The 19199-nt window shown below is 42.9% G+C and overlaps 1 protein-coding gene across 11 annotated transcripts in view; it reads left to right on the forward strand.

Moving 5' to 3' along the window:
* LOC139367072 (solute carrier family 12 member 7b) overlaps nucleotides 1-19199 on the forward strand; it is a 68591-nt gene that overhangs the window by 25066 nt on the left and 24326 nt on the right. For 9 of the 11 annotated variants that reach the window (XR_011626839.1, XR_011626837.1, XM_071105069.1 and 6 more), the window contains exons 2-4: nucleotides 9499-9593; nucleotides 10044-10181; nucleotides 17763-17909. Coding sequence is in view for 8 of the 11 variants with exons in the window: in XM_071105069.1 (XP_070961170.1) it covers nucleotides 9499-9593; nucleotides 10044-10181; nucleotides 17763-17909 (380 nt within the window). In the remaining 3 variants the exon portion in view is untranslated. Of the gene's footprint in view, nucleotides 1-1821; nucleotides 2085-9498; nucleotides 9594-10043; nucleotides 10182-17762; nucleotides 17910-19199 lie in introns of those variants that run through there. The other 2 variants (XR_011626838.1, XM_071105072.1) reach the window with 2 other exon arrangements.

The following is a 19199-nucleotide window of genomic DNA, read 5'->3' on the forward strand; positions in this document are numbered from 1 at the left end:
TCTTTCACCTCATTATATATGCACACTATGCAGCACAGCCTATACTTTAGGTTGACAGTCAAACTCTCCTCAGTTTTGCTTCAATGACAACGTGTAGGTAGTTCATCCAAGGCCATTTCAGAGGGGACATCAAGATGCAGTCAATCCAGTCCCAGTGACTGGATGGCAAAGCCAGGTCGTTCTCGTACTACTGTTCAGCCTCTGACCAGTGACCACCATAACGTTCTATGGTGTTCTATATTGCCTGTGCCTACCAGAGCACAGAGTTCAGTGGTGTGTTTTATTAAAAGGACAGGATTTGGCTAATCTGGTTAAGTGATTTACTGTCTAGTTCACATGGTTTTAGAGAGGTGATTAATGGGCATTGGACTTGGGCATTACAGTTCTCTCTCTCTCTGCCTGGTTACAGGTACAACGCTTGGCAAACCAGTCCACCATGTTGGCATCCGTTTGAATTCTAAATCTCAAACCAGATTGGTTAAACTCTTCCTAGGACGACTTAGGCTATGGGCTGTTCTGACACTCTCATTGACAGCCCTTTTGCTTGAAAAGGCAGGTAAAAAAGTCCTTAGAATATGCAACTGTTTCTCATGGAAAAATTATAGGGAAAAACAGTTTACCAGACCATGTCCTTTTGCTACAGGTAATACTATTAGATTGGGTTCTATTGTTTTGCACAGAAGTCTGTTGCAATACATCGACTGATTTAGAGAGAGTGTCAAACGGCAAAGTAATGATTTATCGTATCGTTGTCCTGTTGTTTTACTGTGTGGTTGTTTTGACCACAGTGATCTAAGGTTGGGATTAGGCTCATCTCACTAAGTCCCAGTAGTGAGGTTACAGCTCAACTGTCCACCTCCGACACCTACAGTACCATGTGACTAACGTACAGTCCAGGAGCAAAGTTGTCATATGTCAAACCCTAGTAGAACTTGCATTGATCAGCTTTTAGCCGGCACCCTAGCGCAGGCACCGGCACCCTAGCACAGGCACCCTAGCGCAGGCACCGGCACCCTAGCGCAGGCACCGGCACCCTAGCGCAGGCACCGGCACCCTAGCGCAGGCACCATACACTAGGCATCATCCCCTTCTATACTCCAAACATCCAACTTCACATCCAACTGCAAAGTCAACTGAAAGTCCAATGACAGTTACTCATTATTAACTCATTATGTTCTCAAACCCAATTCTCCACTTCACTCTCACATTATTCTTGCGATAAGTGCCCTTGTTTTATCAACCTTGCTTGATGCAAAATATTCAGTCATTGATGGCACTCTAGCTTTTGCTGTTTTGTAATGAATCTGACCTGTCATGGACCAGAGGCACTTGCTTGGCCATGCACGGGGCTTTCCCACGAAGGTCTCCGTTTTGTTTCAAGGCAGGCAGATCGTGGATAATGTCCCTTGTGGGCATTTAGGACAGAATGTGTGTTACCATGTAGGCAATTGTGTTTGTGTTCTGAGGATGCGAATGTCTGTACTGTCTGCCTGCAGGATGTGTGTGGTAATGTAAACCCTTGTTTCTGCTCTGTTCAGAGGCTTGGAATATAATGGAGCGCTAGCTGTTCATGGGTAGAGGAGCAGCTGCACATCTCTCCCTCCCTCCTCCTACTTGTCTCTCTCTCACTCATCCTCTCTCCAACTCTCACTTTCTCCCTCTTCCTGCCTTCCTCTGGCCCTCTTTTGCTGCTCCTCCCCTCTGAGTGTGTGTGTGAGAGAGAGAGAGCGAGAGAGAGAGTGAGTGAGGCGGTGATGATCAGGAGTGGGGTGGGGGCTGGGATGCGTGGCTGCTGCCATCTCCATCAGCCAGTGTCTCTCTCACTCACACACACACACACACACACACACACACATATATATACACACACACATATGCACACACACACACACACACACTGAGCTGGTCCTCACTCACAGAGCGCTCAGCGACGTAGCGTCTCTACCATAGCCACACAGCTCCCGTCCTCTCCTCCATCACCTGGGACCCCCTTAACAGCAGCAGCACTACAGGGACGTCTCCCCCTTCAGCCCCTCTCCACTCCAGCATGGAGCAAGGGGAAGGCTCGCAGTCGCGACGGAGGGGTAAGTGCCTGGGCGACTCTCACCTGGAGGATTTTTTTTTACCCCCTAGAGTCAGACTTCTATCTCGCTACGCTTGACTTTCTTACCCCCCTAGATGCAGGCTGCTACCTAGTTATCATGGGCTGCAAGGCTGCTGTACTAACCTATTGATTGGCTATTGACAGAGCGTTCTATGGTGTTCTATAGGTTTTCTGTAGTTGTCGGCTTTATGTTTTTGTTTTGTGTTCATTTCTCTCTTGTAGAATGTTTTACATTTGCATTTTATTCATTTAGCAGACGCTCTTATCCAGAGTGACTTACAGTTGTGAGTGCATACGTTTTTACAAACTTGATATTTTAAGTGGATTTATTTACCTGGGATGACATTTGATGTCTGTACTGGGCTTGAGTTGGAGTAAGGCGAGGTAAAGCGATTGAAGGGAATAGTTTCTGACTCCCACTCTATCTCTCTCTCTCTCGTACCGTGAACCATAGGCAAACTAACATTGGGAGTGCTAGGAAGCTTACTGTACAGAGCTTCCACTGAGGGGAGCTTAGCGGTTATAAATAGTGTGTGTGTGTGTGTGTGTGTGTGTGTGTGTGTGTGTGTGTGGCAATTTATTACCATAGAGACTGAGACGCTTGGCCTCCCTATTAGTTCACTGCTACCTGAAGCTCAGTCACACAGCACAGGTGCACGGTTTCCCTTCTTTCTTGTCTTCCTACTCCTCTCTGTTTGAAGGAAGCATGAATATCGACTCGTTTTGCAGAGGGATGTTCACCAATATTCCTGGTTTCTGACTTGGAAGGTTTCTTTTGCTGTGGGTTGGTTGCTGTTCCAATTTTGATACTAGCTAAACACAGGACTTAGAATGAGGTAATGCACAGTGTTGGTCATGTATTGCATTCTAAGTGGCATGCAATTGTGGATATTGGAACATAGACTTCATAGCATGGGTATTCAAATCTTGCCTCACGAGGTTCGGAGTAATGCTGTTTTTGTGTGCACCCACCTGGTGTCTCAGGTCTAAATCTTTCCCTGATTAGAGCAGGGATTCCCAAACTTTTTCACTCAGGCCACCCTTCCAGCACTCAGGCCTCCCTTCCAGCACTCAGGCCCCCTCGGGTGTCTATTTCTATGGGAACAAGCACTGTTCATGACACACTGTTCACACCTCTCCTGTAGGCGGAGAGAAAATTGAACAGGTTTTAAGCTTATTTCCTGCAATTCTACATATTTTGTCATGGGGTGCAGAGTATATTGCAGTTTTAAAAGTAAATTTTCTTACAATTCCATACATTTTGCCATGCCTAATGTGTATTCATGTGATATTTGAGTGACTCAAACATTACAATAAAATCTCATGTCTAAAAAAACTTAGCTAAAAAAACATTAGCTGACATGAGCTAGTTGATCTGGATATTTCTGACAAATGATAAATAGCTCTCTATGGTATGTAATGACTGACATGACAAGAGGAAAACTGATTATGTACTACCCAATTTCAAAATTACACGATGTGCGTTCTACTATTACAGCGTTCAAGAGTAAGTTGAAAGCCGGACTGAGTAATGGAGTCTATGGAGTCTCACTTCCTTGTTGGCAACTCATTGGCTACTCACAACCTTTTTCAACTCAACCACATTTTTGTGGGACATTGCTTTGTAAAATGCAAATTCCTTGACATAAATTGACTAAATGAGTCTTGATTCTGGTCTCTTTCTCAGTTCATTAGTGCTGTTCACAGTAGACTTTGTGTTGCCATTGTATGCTTAATTGGAGCACATTGGTTAGGTTTTACACAACTTTCACCAATGGCACAACAGCAAGACAGCAAGAAATATAGACGATTATTTGCAGAACCTGCCCCTTCATTGTCTGACCCTCAGGTCATTGTTTTGAAAAAGATGAATGTGTCCTCAATAACAAACCTGGTTAAATAAAGGCAATAATATTGTCAACCGTTGTATCAGAAATCTGTTGTGCAGCCTCTCGCTCTGATCAAAACATTTGCGAATAGGAAAGTTGTGAGAACTGGAGTTAAAGGAAATGTCGGCTACTGCTGTATTCCTGTATTCCTGTATTCCTGTATTCCTGTATTCCTGTATTCCTGGCCTAATTCATGCAGTGCAAGTTATGCAACTTCTTTGATTGGATGGACTGGGATTGCATGGGTAGTTCTGGCATGTCTGCCTGTTGACACCTTGTAAATTGAATTTGAACAGCTAATCCTGTCTCATGAATGCAATTGAACTGTATAAATTCACCTTTGACTTCATTATTCCCATACCATTATTACAGAGAATCAGACAAATGATGCTACCCTCTGCCTATTGGCTACTTAGCTTATTCAAGTCTGTTTCAAAATACAAAAAAAAAGCTGTTCACCTGACTCGCCTTTCAAAGATATCTAGAAATGCACACGTTTTGTGCTCTTGTAGCAAGCAATCACCCCCCCATTGCTGACCACAAATGATCTATAACTGGGCTAATAACTAACTAACTAGCAAAGGATATGATCAAATGTACAAATGTGGTCGCTAGCTCTCGCTTTGATCTCAAAACAAGCGCATCTACTCACGACTGCTGATGCTGTAAATACAGTCCAGTTCAAAGTGAATGGCAGATCCATACAATGGTCTATTTGCATATAAACCTACAGCAGCTCTGAGTCGTGCCTGTCAATGCAATAGAATCCTACTCCGATGGGCTCTGCCTGCAACAAAATCTCTTGTATAGTTAGTTTTGCATAGTTCATTTTGTTTTCTGTATGTTGCACTAAAAGTGGCTAACATTGCGTTGATTCGATCACAATTCCCACAGTAAAAGGAAACATTGATAGTGTTAACTAACAGGGAAAACTCTAGAAAGTTCAGTGAAGTTTAGTGAAGTTCAATCTTGTGCTTCTCTGCGCGGGCTGATTTTTCTTCTGGGCGGCAGTTCCGGGGGAGCTTCAATGGAACATTTTGTTGTAGGCCTTCATCCACAGCCTCAGTAAGATGTCTGCTGCAATAACAAGAGTTTTGACTGGGATATGCCTAACTGTCGGGTCTTTCTCAGTCCCTATATACACACAGTGCTGCAAAGGGTAGGCCCAATGTAAGACTCTTACATTACGATGCAGAAGAGACTTGGCCAGGCTAAGCTCTGCGCTAGTTTGACTTTTATACTATGACGTAGATGCATCAATCCGTACTATGCAGTCTCCGACCAAGAGAACACAGTGAAAATGGCACCGCATGGGTCCCATATCTTCTATGTGAGCTGAACTGGGTCCGGACATGGCGTGTGAGCATTTGTTGTGCACAGATTTAGAGAGGAATGACGAGGATTCAGGTATTCTTCTAGAGCAACCAGCCGAAGTTACGCAACATCGGGAGACACGCAACATCGCTGTGGAGAATAACAACCGCCTGCCCCATCAATGGACACGGTATACTCTTTCCTGAACCGCACCCTTTCAGACCTCTGTGTGTATCTCTTTCTCTCTTTCTCTCTCTCTCGTTAGTTAGTTAGTTCTCTGATTTGAAGAGGTAGACCAGTCCTTTGGTAGCTGCCTATCTTGAGAAGGGATGAATAGGCACGTACGACGCCAGCGATGATGTGCCCACATGTCCATAAACTAGGTCACCAGTTTGGCCTTAGTAGGCTAGCCCATATGAAACTGGACCGTGTCTCCTGGGACTTTTCCAACTGCTCCCTCGACGTCCCTCCCCACTCCCTCCTTCAACACTCACCCACCCCCCACACACACACACACATGCTCAAACTTTTAGATTCCTATATATTAGTCTTGGCGGGAAGAAGAAGATAAAAAAAGTGTTGGGAGGATCTCTTCTGCTGTCCTACCAATCCAGTCAATTTAAAGGAGGAGTTAGGACGGAGTGTCACCTTGTTACCGTCCAAAAGGGGAAGTTGCGTCACAGGCTCTCTTTTCGTTCCCATGAAAACCGGAAGATCCGGTTGTTGGGGACTGGGCACAGGCTAGTTGGCACATGGATCTATCCTGTGAGTGTCAGGGATCAGTGTCAATTCCTTTGGCATGGTGAGGATGTTTTAATGCTCACTGTGGGACTTTGTATCTTATCACCTGCTGTGATGTCTGCTGGGATGTCTCATGATTGGACATGATACAGGTTTTCTGCAGAGTCTTTGGGATTGATCGCTTAAGCAATAAAGCTTGAGGGAGTGTGGTATATGGCCAATATACCACGGCTAAGGACTGTTCTTGTGCACGACGCAACCCAGACTGTCTGGATACAGCCCTTAGCCATGGAATATTGGCCATATACCACAAACCCCAGAGGTGCCTTATTGCTATTATAAACTGGTTATCAACGTAATTAGAGCAGTAAAAATGTTTTGTCATACACGTCTGATATACCACGGCTGTCAGCCAATCAGCATTCAGGAGCTCGAACAACCCAATTTAAAATCTACATTTATAGCTCTGGGAAACTGAGTATCAGTACAATGCGTTAGGTGTTTTATGTTGATTAGATTTATGAACTTCACCTGAACCTTTTTGAAGGTGTTCTTTAATATGGACGGGCTTATGACACCAGAACATGAATAACAAATGTTGAATTGTCTCTGAGCATTATGATCCCGTGTCACTCAGTTGGTAGAGATTGGCTCTTGCAACACCAGGGTTGAGGGTTCAATTCCCACTGGGGAACAAGTATGAATTAGTTTGAAATGCACTCACTACTGTAAGTCAATCTGGATAAGATCGTCTGCTAAATTACTAAAATGTTAATGTATGCCATTCTTACTTTCACTTTCCACAGGTCATAGAACCACCTGCTATTGGAGCCATAAATAGTTGCTATAATCCCCCATTGAAAAGCAATCCTGACTTCCAGGATTCTGCTGGATCACTCCTCCGTTGACATCCTTACACTGTGGTTCTCTTACACACGTGGCATGCTGCAAGTAGAAAAGTACCACACTAATATTAGACACAGTACACAGGAATTAACCCTCGGTTCAAAGGGGATTTGATGACATTGGGATTTAGCGTCATTAAAGTCTGTAGATCGTACTGTCTGTCAGTGCAAGAGTGTGACATGGAATCGCTTCCTCTTGCCTCGGACGCCGCCACATATTCACTCACATTCCCTATATTTATGTTATCCTTCCCCACACACACGATCAAATGCCATAATATCTCTGCCGTCTAGTCCGCTTTAAAGGCCCCTATCACACAATGACATTCTGACTTTCTTTACAATTACCACAGGGCTTAGGCTGCAAGCTTCTTATTCCCAGCAGCTGGATCAAGCAGCAAAAGTTACTGACGAAAGCACACAGGTCACACTTCACCAGGTCTGAATGAATGAATTTGGTTGACTCACATACTCACATAAATGGGTGCGGAAAGGAGACACTGGCTATTGAGTGTGCTGAAACGTGAGACGCTCGCAAATGGTGTCTCGGTAGCGCCATACGTAGACCTACGGTATCTCAACCCCCATTTAGAGGCGGTCTGCAATTCTGCTTACTCTAAACACTTGCTCTGCGCGATGCTCTGCAGAATGCTGGGTAAAGGGCCGGCTCGGCTCACAGTTTGGTGCCAGAATGTTCTGTCCCCACACGCTGTTAGGCCTCAGGTGGGCGGAATGGCAGCGTAAGCTGTGGCCAGACACATGAAAGCAGCCAACTCTGACATTCCAGTCTGCTGTGTGTTGATATACAATTCCTCACAAGAGGAAATGTCATACTATTAGCCTCTGAAAACTAGCATTAGCTAAAGTAGTATTAGATAAAATACATGGGATGAATTATGCCTGCATGTTTAAGATGACTATTTTAGTGTTGCAAGGTGAACAATGTAGAGCCTTACATTGCCAAATAAATAGTGTAGTGATTGCTTAATGCAATTTAGTAGGCCCTAAAACATCTTATCAACCCTTTTTGAGGGAACTTTATTTAGCAAAACAGAATCATAAGATTGTGTAATTTGCTACAATTATCTCTCTATTATCTATGATCTATTATCTCTTTTCTTTTGATAGTTGTAACAAGTCGGCTGTTAGGCCTGCTTTTGTAACACAGACCAAAATAACTCATTCCCATTGTTTGTTTAGTCTTCACGCTCTGTCTGGGTCTGTAGTTTTTCCTCTGTTGATGGTATCGGCTAGCCAGACTGACGCTAATGCTAAAACAGAACCCATTGGAAATGAGTGGCTAAATAAGAATAATATCCACTTGTCACTGCCCTCTGTAGCAGTCATCATTTTAGATTTTTTTTAGCCAACTCTATTTTTAGCCTCTGACCCAATGTATTCAATGAATATTTGTTGCTTCTAGCGAACTATAATTACATACTCGTACTACATGTTTTTGAACCATCTCAACCATGAGGAGGATATGTGTGTGTTTGATTCATCCAGAACTCCCATTACAAGCTGTACTAGCTGGATCAATGACCCATTACCACCAGACATCGATCACCATCATGGCCCCCCAATGTCCCAGTAAAGAAAATCTATGGGGCTGAGCTGAAACTCAGTGAAGTGAAAGTTGGATTCATTTTCTTGTCTTCCAAACATACTGGGTCCGTTTCCCGATAATGATGGAATTTAGGCGTACGAGTGTTTTTAACAATGGGCTCTATCCTACTGTGGCCAAAGATTTAACATACGTTTCCCAAAACACAGAATGTTCGCTAAGTGCGTCGTTTGAACATGCCGATACAGATGGGATCAAAAGAAAGGGAACGCTGCTTTTGAGTCCGACTAACATTAGATTTATTACACAGTACTGATGACGGATCAGCTCCTCGAGCGATGGTATCACCTGCAGCTGAAAATAGAACTCAATTGATTAAACATTAAATGTATTTCAATATGATTCAAATAGGCCTATAGCCTACTGTTTATCTTTTAATGCAGTCAGCTCGGTTTTCATTTGAAGAATTTTTAAACTGTACGTCGCTTGTTTGTATCAATTGAAAACATCTTGGCAACTTTGTATTTCTAAGTCAACTTTCTTCTGAAGTTATCTGTGGTCACAGAGAAACGGATAAACCATATGTTTCTATGTTTAGTGGAGATCTTCTGTGTATAAAGTGACACGGGAGGGTAAAGCTTATCTAACGGTGCACTTAGCTGTTCTACGAGTGGTCTGAGGAAGGGGTAGATCACGAGTCGCTTTCAAGTGCAACGTTAATAACGATGGTTTTGGGAAACAGCTTTGAGATTTACAAATGCTCCTATAAAGATTTTAGCGATTTTTTTTTTTACTTTTGGGAAACCAGGCCCTGGTTGGTTTGAGTTTTTACCATAAGTTTTCTGGTTGATCTCTGGTTGCTCTCTGGTTAACAGCCAGTTAACCTACCTCAGCCGATACAGTCATTTTAATATTATCTTTTCCACTTCAATTACTTTAATGGAGGTTTGTTTTTTCAAAAACTCTCTTCTGCTTCCACAGGCGATGGCATGCCAAAGGAAAGCAGTCCGTTCATAAACAACACAGACAATGACAAAGGAAATCTATACGATGGGAAGAACATGGCCCTCTTTGAGGTAACTGTCAACATCCAACAGCCTTGATTTATATATAATGTTATCTGTAGTATTTCATTTGACCTTTTGACCTAAGCTTTGATTTAGGTCTGTTGGTCAGGGATTCAATGCTAAATGGAGTGAGACGACAACTGTGCGGCAGGGGCTTTCTCTGTTATTTCTATCCACTGTCTAATGCCGTTTGGCTGCTCTAACCTCTCTATGCTAGTGATACATTATATTGAATCCTATGAATAACATGAATTATGGACTCTTTCTACTTCTCTACTATAATTTGATCCAGCAAAGATTTTCTAATCTCCTTTGATTTCTCTACAGTTTCTAAATTCCTCTTGACCATTTCTCCCATCATTGCAGTTCTCAAGTTATTTCCTCGACCCTTATGCAGAGAGCTTAAATGCTAAGAGGTGTTATGACACTTTTTGTGTTATGGTATTTTTTTGCTCACAGGAAGAGATGGACAGCAACCCCATGGTGTCCTCTCTGCTCAACAAGCTGGCTAACTACACCAACCTTACCCAGGGGGTCAAAGAGCACGAGGAGGCAGACGACGACGAGGGGCCAGCCAAGACTAAGAAACCAGTCAAGGTAAGCCTGTTGTCTCCACACTGTGTGTACAATAACGTTTTAAAATTCTATTTCAAAATTCTGAGATCCACTTAGTGACACAAGCCACTTCTGTGCACATCCGACTCCTACTGCCCGAGTTTGGTGATAATGACAAAGCAAATGTAATCCTCTCAACGTGGGAACTTTGTGGGTGTTCTGAAGTGTGGAGGAAATAGCTTTGTTTGGACTGTTGGTACTGTAGATGGTACTCTATACAATATCTTCAATTTAGTGTATCCCATCGTGCGTATTTTCTGCTGATTTATTGTACCTTTTAAAAACTGCTGTATGAATGATTGCAAAACAGGGTCTTTGACCAGAGCAAACATTCATTGTGCAGCACGTGTGCAGCACAAAGGACATGCAAACATTCCCACTTTGTTTGTCTACACTGTGATTGATCAGTGTTGCCTTTATACTTACTAACACAACTTCTTCTATCTATCCTAGACTATGGTGACCTCATGTATCAAAACACAAATAAGACCTTACTTTGTGGATCAGATGTAATGTATAACTATCTTTTGCAGATGAATTATTGGATACCATTATAAGACATCATTGCACAAAATATGGATGACTGAATTGTCTGTCACTCCCAAACAGAAGACACCTGCATTGGTACCCAATTTATTTTTGAATGTGTCAACTTACACTTCCCTGTATATATTAACGAACACCTAACTTTACAAGAGTCACACTACTCCTTTCGACAACAGCAGCAATTACAAGGGTACATCGTGATGTTAGAGCAAGATCTTTCAGATACAAGGCCCAACTGGAATACTTTACCTTCAGAAATCAGGGCATGACAATCACACAGTGATTTAAGAAAGCCCGTTTTCACCTGTTAAGAACAAACTTGTTTGTGTTTTTAACTAATAGAAACATCATGTGCAGATATTTGTAAATAAAAATGTATGTATTATGACTTCAGAAAGTATTGATACTCCTTATTCCACATTTTGTTGTGTTACAGCCTGAATTCAAAATGGATTCAATATTTTTTTTCTCACCCATCTATACACAATACCCCATAATGACAAAGTGAAATCATGTTTTTAGACATTTTTGCACATGAATGAACAGCCAGCCGGCTTGGCTCGCAACCATTGATGTGTCGGGGCACGACCTATATTTTTGTTGAGGCATGAAATAGTAACCTATGAATACAATTATTAAAATTAAAGTTTTTTTTATTTAATTGGTAAACCATTGTAGAAAGCCAATTGTACACTCGAGGTTCTGCAACGGCTGTGCTGATCTATGGTACTCGGCTCCGCGCAGCAGAGCCGTGCAAAAGAGTTGTTTAGCACACTCGTGTACAAGTGCTTTATTCAGAATCTGTTTTTTTAATGTATTATTTTTCTCCTTTCACAGCCATTTAACTCTTACTGTTTTAAAGTCGCCATTGGCCTCATGGTGAAATCCCTGAGCGGTTTCCTTCCTCTCCGGCCACCAAGTTAGGAAGGACGCCTGCATCTTTGTAGTAACTGGGTCTGTTGATACACCATCCAAATTGTAATTAATAACTACACCATGCTCAAAGAGAGATTCAATGTCTTTAAAAAAAATGTTTTTGATTTTTGATTCTTCAAAGTAGCCACCCTTTGTCTTGATGACAGCTTTCCACACTCTTTCCACACTCTTGAACCTAATTTGCATTTTATTGCATGACATAAGTATTTGATACATCAGAAAAGCAGAACTTAATATTTGGTACATAAACCTTTGTTTGCAATTACAGAGATCATACGTTTCCTGTAGTTCTTGACCAGGTTTGCACACACTGCAGCAGGGATTTTGGCCTACTCTTCCATACAGACCTTCTCCAGATCCTTCAGGTTTCGGGGCTGTCGCTGGGCAAAACGGACTTTCAGCTCCCTCCAAAGATTTTCTATTGGGTTCAGGTCTGGAGACTGGCTAGGCCACTCCAGGACCTTGAGATGCTTCTTACGGAGCCACTCCTTAGTTGCCCTGGCTGTGTGTTTTGGGTCGTTGCCATGCTGGAAGACCCAGCCACGACCCATCTTCAATGCTCTTACTGAGGGAAGGAGGTTGTTGGCCAAAATCTTGCGATACATGGCCCCATCCATCCTCCCCTCAATACGGTGCAGTCGTCCTGTCCCCTTTGCAGAAAAGCATCCCCAAAGAATGATGTTTCCACCTCCATGCTTCACGGTTGGAATGGTGTTCTTGGGGTTGTACTCATCCTTCTTCTTCCTCCAAACACGGCGAGTGGAGTTTAGACCAAAAAGCTATATTTTTGTCTCATCAGACCACATGACCTTCTCCCATTCCTCCTCTGGATCATCCAGATGGTCATTGGCAAACTTCAGACGGGCCTGTACATGCGCTGGCTTGAGCAGGGGGACCTTGCGTGCGCTGCAGGATTTTAATCCATGACGGCGTAGTGTGTTACTAATGGTTTTCTTTGAGACTGTGGTCCCAGCGCTCTTCAGGTCATTGACCAGGTCCTGCCGTGTAGTTCTGGGTTGATCACTCACCTTCCTCGTGATCATTGATGCCCCACGAGGTGAGATCTTGCATGGAGCCCCAGACCGAGGGTGATTGACCGTCATCTTGAACTTCTTCCATTTTCTAATAATTGCCTTCTCACCAAGCTGCTTGTCTATTGTCCTGTAGCCCATCCCAGCCTTGTGCAGGTCTACAATTTTATCCCTGATGTCCTTTACACAGCTCTCTGGTCTTGGCCATTGTGGAGAGGTTGGAGTCTGTTTGATTGAGTGTGTGGACAGGTGTATTTTATACAGGTACCGAGTTCAAACAGGTGCAGTTAATACAGGTAATGAGTGGAGAACAGGAGGGTTTCTTAAAGAAAAACTATGTGTCTTTGAGAGACGGAATTCTTACTGGTTGGTAGGTGATCAAACACTTGTGTCATGCAATAAAATGCAAAATAATTACTTAAAAATCATACGTGATTTTCTGGATTTTTGTTTTAGATTCCGTCTCTCACAGTTGAAGTGTACCTATGATAAAAATGACAGAATACATGCTTTGTAAGTAGGAAAACCTGCAAAATCAGCAGTGTATCAAATACTTGTTCTCCCCACTGTAGATACTTTTGTACCTGTTTCCTCCAGCATCTTCACAGGGTCCTTTGCTGCTGTTCTGGGATTGATTTGCACTTTTCGCACTAAAGTACGTTCATCTCTAGGAGACAGAACGCATCTCCTTCCTGAGCGTGGTCCCATGGTGTTTATACTTGCGTACTATTGTTTGTACAGATGAACGTGGTACCTTCATGCATTTGGAAATTGCTCCCAAGGATGAACCAGACTTGTGGAGGTCTACAATTTATTTTCTGAGGTCTTGGCTGATTTCTTTTGATTTTCCCATGATGTCAAGCAAAGAGGCACTGAGTTTGAAGGTAGGCCTTGAAATACATCCACAGGTACACCTCCAATTGACTCAAATGATGTCCATTAGCTTATCAGAAGCTTCTAAAGCCATGACATAATTTTCTGGAATTTTCCAAGCTGTTTAAAGGCTCAGTCAACTTAGTGTATGTAAACTTCTGACCCACTGGTATTGTGATACAGTGAATTGTAAGTGAAATAATCTGTCTGTAAACAATTGTTGGAAAAATTACTTGTCATGCACAAAGTAGATGTCCTAGCCGACTTGCCAAAACTATAGTTTGTTAATTAACAAGAAATTTGTGGAGTGGTTGAAAAACAAGTTTTAATGAATCCAACCTAAGTGTATGTACACTTCCGTGTGTGTGTGTGTGTGTGTGTGTGTGCTTTTTTTTTTTTTTTGACACGGTTGAAAATGCATCTCATGAGATGTCATCCTGTAAAATTTTAAATAAGTAAATACTTGTTATGCTCCAAGAAAGCCACCACCACACCCACATCCTCCCATAAAGAAATCAAACGACTCTGGCCACCACAACGACATCAAAAACACATTCTTGTCATATTTTCACAGACCGTTGTTTTCTTCAGGAAATGTGGTCAAAACAGCAAGAATTGAATGCAGGTCAGAATCCGAAGTGGAGCCCTAGTTCTTTATGTGGTGCAACTCATTTTAACCAGAGCTCTGGTCACAAATAGTGCGCTATATGAGATAAGCTTTCATTTCGGACGCATCCTAGGTCTGGGTGTTGTGCAATAGGCTGTGCAGCGCACCCCCTCCTGAAACAGTGTGATCGTTGAAGGGGCCTGTTTTTTTGTGTGTTCTTTTTGAACCTTTATTTAACTAGGCAAGTCGGTTCAGAATAAATACTTATTTACAACGACCGCCTACCCCGGCCAAACTCTAAACCGGACGACACTGGGCCAATTGTGCCCCTCCCTATGGGTCTCCCAATCACGGCCTGTTGTGATACAGCCTGGAATTGAACCAGGGTCTCTAATGACGCCTCTCGCACTGAGATGCAGTGCCTTAGACCGCTGCACATCTCGGGAGACCCAAGGGGCATGTGGTCCCATGGGGTGAAAAGCATGGTTGATAATCATTCATGCAATCTCTTTTTCTAATGGGCTGAATTCATCTGGTGTTCTGTTGCGTTATCTGGTGTTGTCCTTTAAAGGGGCAATCTACAGTTTGAACAATAACAAAGCGGACACCCCGCCACTGACTTGATCAACAGCTGAGGGATGGGGCTGGAGAAATATAACCACTCTCAAAGTCATGGACTGACCATCCATGATATACACATTATAGGTTTAACCATGTTTTGAGCTGCACAGTGTTTTGTTTAAAATTACATTGTTTGCAAACAAATGCTTTTATTTGGGGTTTTGATGGTGTGACAGTTGAACTCAAGCTCATGAGGCTTCTAAGTTATTTTCTTCAAGAATCAATGGGTATTTACAGTGCATTCGGAAAGTATTCAGACCCCTTGACTTTTTACACATTTTGTTACATTACAGCCTTATTCTAAAATTGATGAAATAGTTTTTTCCCCATCAATCTACAGACAATACCCCATAATGACATAGCAAAAACAGGTTTTTAGATTTTTTTGCAAATGTATAAAAAAACCACATCAAATTTACATAAGTAATCAGACACTTTACTCTTTACTCTTTACTTTGTTGAAGCACCTATGGCAGCGATTACATCCTTCAGTTGTCTTGGGTATGACGCGACAAGCTTGGCACACCTGTATTTGGGGAATTTCTCCCATTCTTCTCTGCAGATCCTCTCAAGCTCTGTCAGGTTGGATGGGGAGTGTCGCTGCACAGCTATTTTCAGGTCTCTCCAGAGATGTTTGATCGGGTTCAAGTTTGGGCTCTGGCTGGGCCACTCAAGGACATTCAGAAACTTGTCCCGAAGCCACTCCTGCGTTATCCTGCTTAGGGTCGTTGTTCTGTTGGAAGGTGAACCTTTGCCCCAGTCTGAGATCCTCAGCATTCTGGAGCAGGTTTTCATCAAAGAGCACTCTGTACATTGTCCGTTCATCTTTCCCTCGATCCTGACTAGTCTCCCAGTCCCTGCCGCTGAAAAACATCCCCACAGCATGATGCTGCCACCAACATGCTTCACTGTAGAGATGGTGCCATGTTTCCTCCAGACGTGATGCTTGGTATTCAGTCCAAAGAGTTCAATCTTGGTTTCTTCAGACCAGATAATCTTGTTTCTCATTCTCTGAGAGTCGTTTAGGTGCCTTTTGGCAAACTCCAAGCGGGCTGTCGTGCCTTTTTTACTGAAGAGTGGCATCCGTCTGGCCACTCTACCATAAAGGCCTGATTGGTGGAGTGCTGCAGAGATGGTTGTCCTTCTAGAAGGTTTTCCCACCTCCACAGAGGAACTCTGGAGCTATGTCAGAGTGACATTCGGGTTCTTGGGCCCCTCCATGACCAAGGCCCTTCTCCCCAATTGCTCAGTTTGGCCGGGCGGCCAGCTCTAGGAAGAGTCTTGGTGGTTCCAAACTTCTTCCATTTAAGAATGATGGAGGCCACTATGTTCTTGGGGACCTTCAATGCTGCAGACATTTTTTGGTACCCTTCCCTAGATCTGTGCCTCGACACAGTCGTGTCTCAGAGCTCTACGGACAATTCTTTCAACCTCATGGCTTGGTTTTTGCTTTGACATGCACTGTCAACTGTGAGACTTTATATAGAAAGGTGTGTGCCTTTCCAAATCATGTTCTGTCAATTGAATTTACCACAGGTGGACTCCAATCAAGTTGTAGAAACATCTCAAGGATGATCAATGGAAACAGGATGCACTTGAGCTCAATTTTGAGTTTCATAGCAAAGTGTCTGAATACTTATGTAAATAATTGTTATTTTTTTTAGACATTTGCTAACATATTTAAACCCTGTTCACTTCGTAATTATGGGCTAGTGTTAGTAGATTGATGAGGACAACAGTTATTTAATACGTTTTAGAATAAGGCTGTAATGTAACAAAATGTAGAAAAAGTCAAGGGGTCTGAATAATTTCCGAATGCACTGTAGCATAAATTTACAAGTAAAAAAAGGATGTTTATGAACAAACCTCATTCTCTTCCACGGGTCTGACACAACCCAGCCCTTTATACTCCTTCTCTCACGGTTTCAGCCTGGAGGAACCTTTTAGTAAGTTGTTCTTCCAAGTCAGTTTGTTGCTAAAAATCTAAAGAAAATAGCCACACTGTTTTCCAAGAGGTGCTGCAATTCCACAGCCTCTGTCCCATGCCAATTGCCCCATCACATTTTCTGCATGGAGACCAGATGCAGATAGACATTTCTGATTGGTGCTAGAGTGCCAAGGATGGAGTGAGAATAACACCCCTGGCCTGGCCAGGTCTCCACTCTCAGAACAGGATAGTGGGACTTTCCTTTAGTTATAGATTGAGAGATGGTTGAAAAAGTAGCTACAACTTTGAAGAAATAGGAGACGGTACTCTACATTCAGGTCCGTTTCCGTTTATTTTAACAATCGCGGTACCCCCTCCTTTTTTTTGAGCTGTTGCGAAACTTCTCTTTTTCTGGAATGGATCTGTGAGGGCGATACCTGTGATGAAAGTTCTGGAAAGTTTAATCACGGTGCAGGGTAGAACTGTTTGCTTCGCTGTACGTTTTCCAGTAGGTGATAAGGTCAAGCTATTATACTCTGAGAATGGGACATTTTCCTCTAGCAACAATGCTTGTACTGTATCTCCATGACTCCTAGGTATATTTTTGACCTTGAATGCATGTATTTATGTATTCAATAATTGGTGTAGTGTTTGATTTCAATTGCGGGAAACAAGGATTTAATTCAATGTATCTTACAAACGTGTTATTAAGCTCCTGGCCAAGGCAATGCGTCATATAAGGCACCAGACCAGACAATAATATTTAATGGTTAAAGAAAAATGCATTTTCCGATGCTTTTCACTTGGGCCTTTTGTCCTAGTAGTGGGTCTGAGTAATATTATAGTTGCGTGGTACACTATGATGGGGGATGTTTACCCCCAAATCAAATTGTCATGTCGGATAATGAAAAGCAATATCTTAAATGTAATCCATTTCTAAATGCTACAGTAGTTGAATATGATTTGATATCGTGAAACTGATCTCCTTTACCTGTCGTCACCCTGCCCCCCTCCCTTCTCAGAGTCCTGCATTGGGCACATTAATCGGGGTGTACCTGCCCTGTCTGCAGAACATCCTGGGGGTCATCCTGTTCCTGCGCCTCACCTGGATCGTGGGCACCGCTGGCATCATGGAGTCCCTGGCCATTGTGGTTATGACCTGTTCCTGTGTAAGTAATATAATTATTTATCCAAACCTGGTCACGCGTGCATACATTTTATGTATGGGGGCCCCGGGAATCGAACCCACCTGATCTTGCCTCCTCTCGCCTGCCTTCCATCTTTGAGGACATGTATTTCCATTGTTCAAGTGGTAACTCAACCATCTTGTCAATATAATAGATCATCTTTGGTGATACTATTTATTTCAAAAGCTCCCTTTTGTACAACATCTTTGAAGGCTGTGGTCATTGATGTGAATGCTAACAGTATGTATATTATAAACTGTGCAGACAATGCCATCAGAATCTGCTAAATTACCAACCCATTATGAATTAGTGGGGTGGTGTTGTGTTAGTGTGAGAAAGAGAGCGGGAGAAAGATTGAGAGGGAGTGAGTGATTTAGTCAGTCCTGGTCACTGATCCCCCTATATTTAGCTGTGAAGCTCAACTTAGAGCGACGTAGAGCTCCCGCTACTGATGACACCTGGCAGCTTGATATCTAATCTTCTCTGTCTTGTCTCGCCACAAGCCTCGCTGACACACAGGGGCCTGGCTATATTTATTAACCCAGCCCCCTCAGACAATGGTTTCTCAAAGCCTTGGTGCGGCGGGAGAGAGAAAGGCTTAAGGCTAGGCTCAAGATTGAGCCTTTCCTGTCTTTGCGCTATCGGACGGAAGTACTCTCCTCTTCGCCCATCGGCTTAAGAGCTATGAACAATAGAAGCCACGCGACTCCCAGTGTGTTACCCAATGACTGTAATGGATTGAGCAGCTTTAGTGTGTGTGTGTGTGTGTGTGTGTGTGTGTGTGTGTGTGTGTGTGTGTGTGTGTGTGTGTGTGTGTGTGTGTGTGTGTGTGACGAGTCTGTTGCTGTCTCTATGATCACTAAATAATAGTAGGCTTTACTAAGTAATTGTAGGCTTTAATTGTGATTGGCATACAGTTTAGCAGTGGTGTGAACCAATATTGTTTTGGACATGTGGAAGATAAGTTCACACAACTACGAATAAATGCATTCTGTCCTCTGGTAGTAATAATGAAGAAATGGTTTCTAACTTTCTACATGGCTAAATGCAAAGTATGTCAGTAAAGAATAGCCTACAGGAGAGGTGAGCCAGTGTACAAAGCTCACCTATTCGATGCAATCAGAACTGCATAAAGAACCTTAATTTACTGAGTTTAAGGTTGTTGTGGAAAGGGTTCTACATGGAACCCAAAAGGGTTCTACCTGAAACCAAAATGGTTCTACCTGGATCCAAAAAGGGTTATTCAAAGGGTTCTCCTATGGGGACAGCCGA

The sequence above is a fragment of the Oncorhynchus clarkii genome, chromosome 15, assembly GCF_045791955.1.
Source record: "Oncorhynchus clarkii lewisi isolate Uvic-CL-2024 chromosome 15, UVic_Ocla_1.0, whole genome shotgun sequence".
Classification (NCBI taxonomy): domain Eukaryota; kingdom Metazoa; phylum Chordata; class Actinopteri; order Salmoniformes; family Salmonidae; genus Oncorhynchus; species Oncorhynchus clarkii.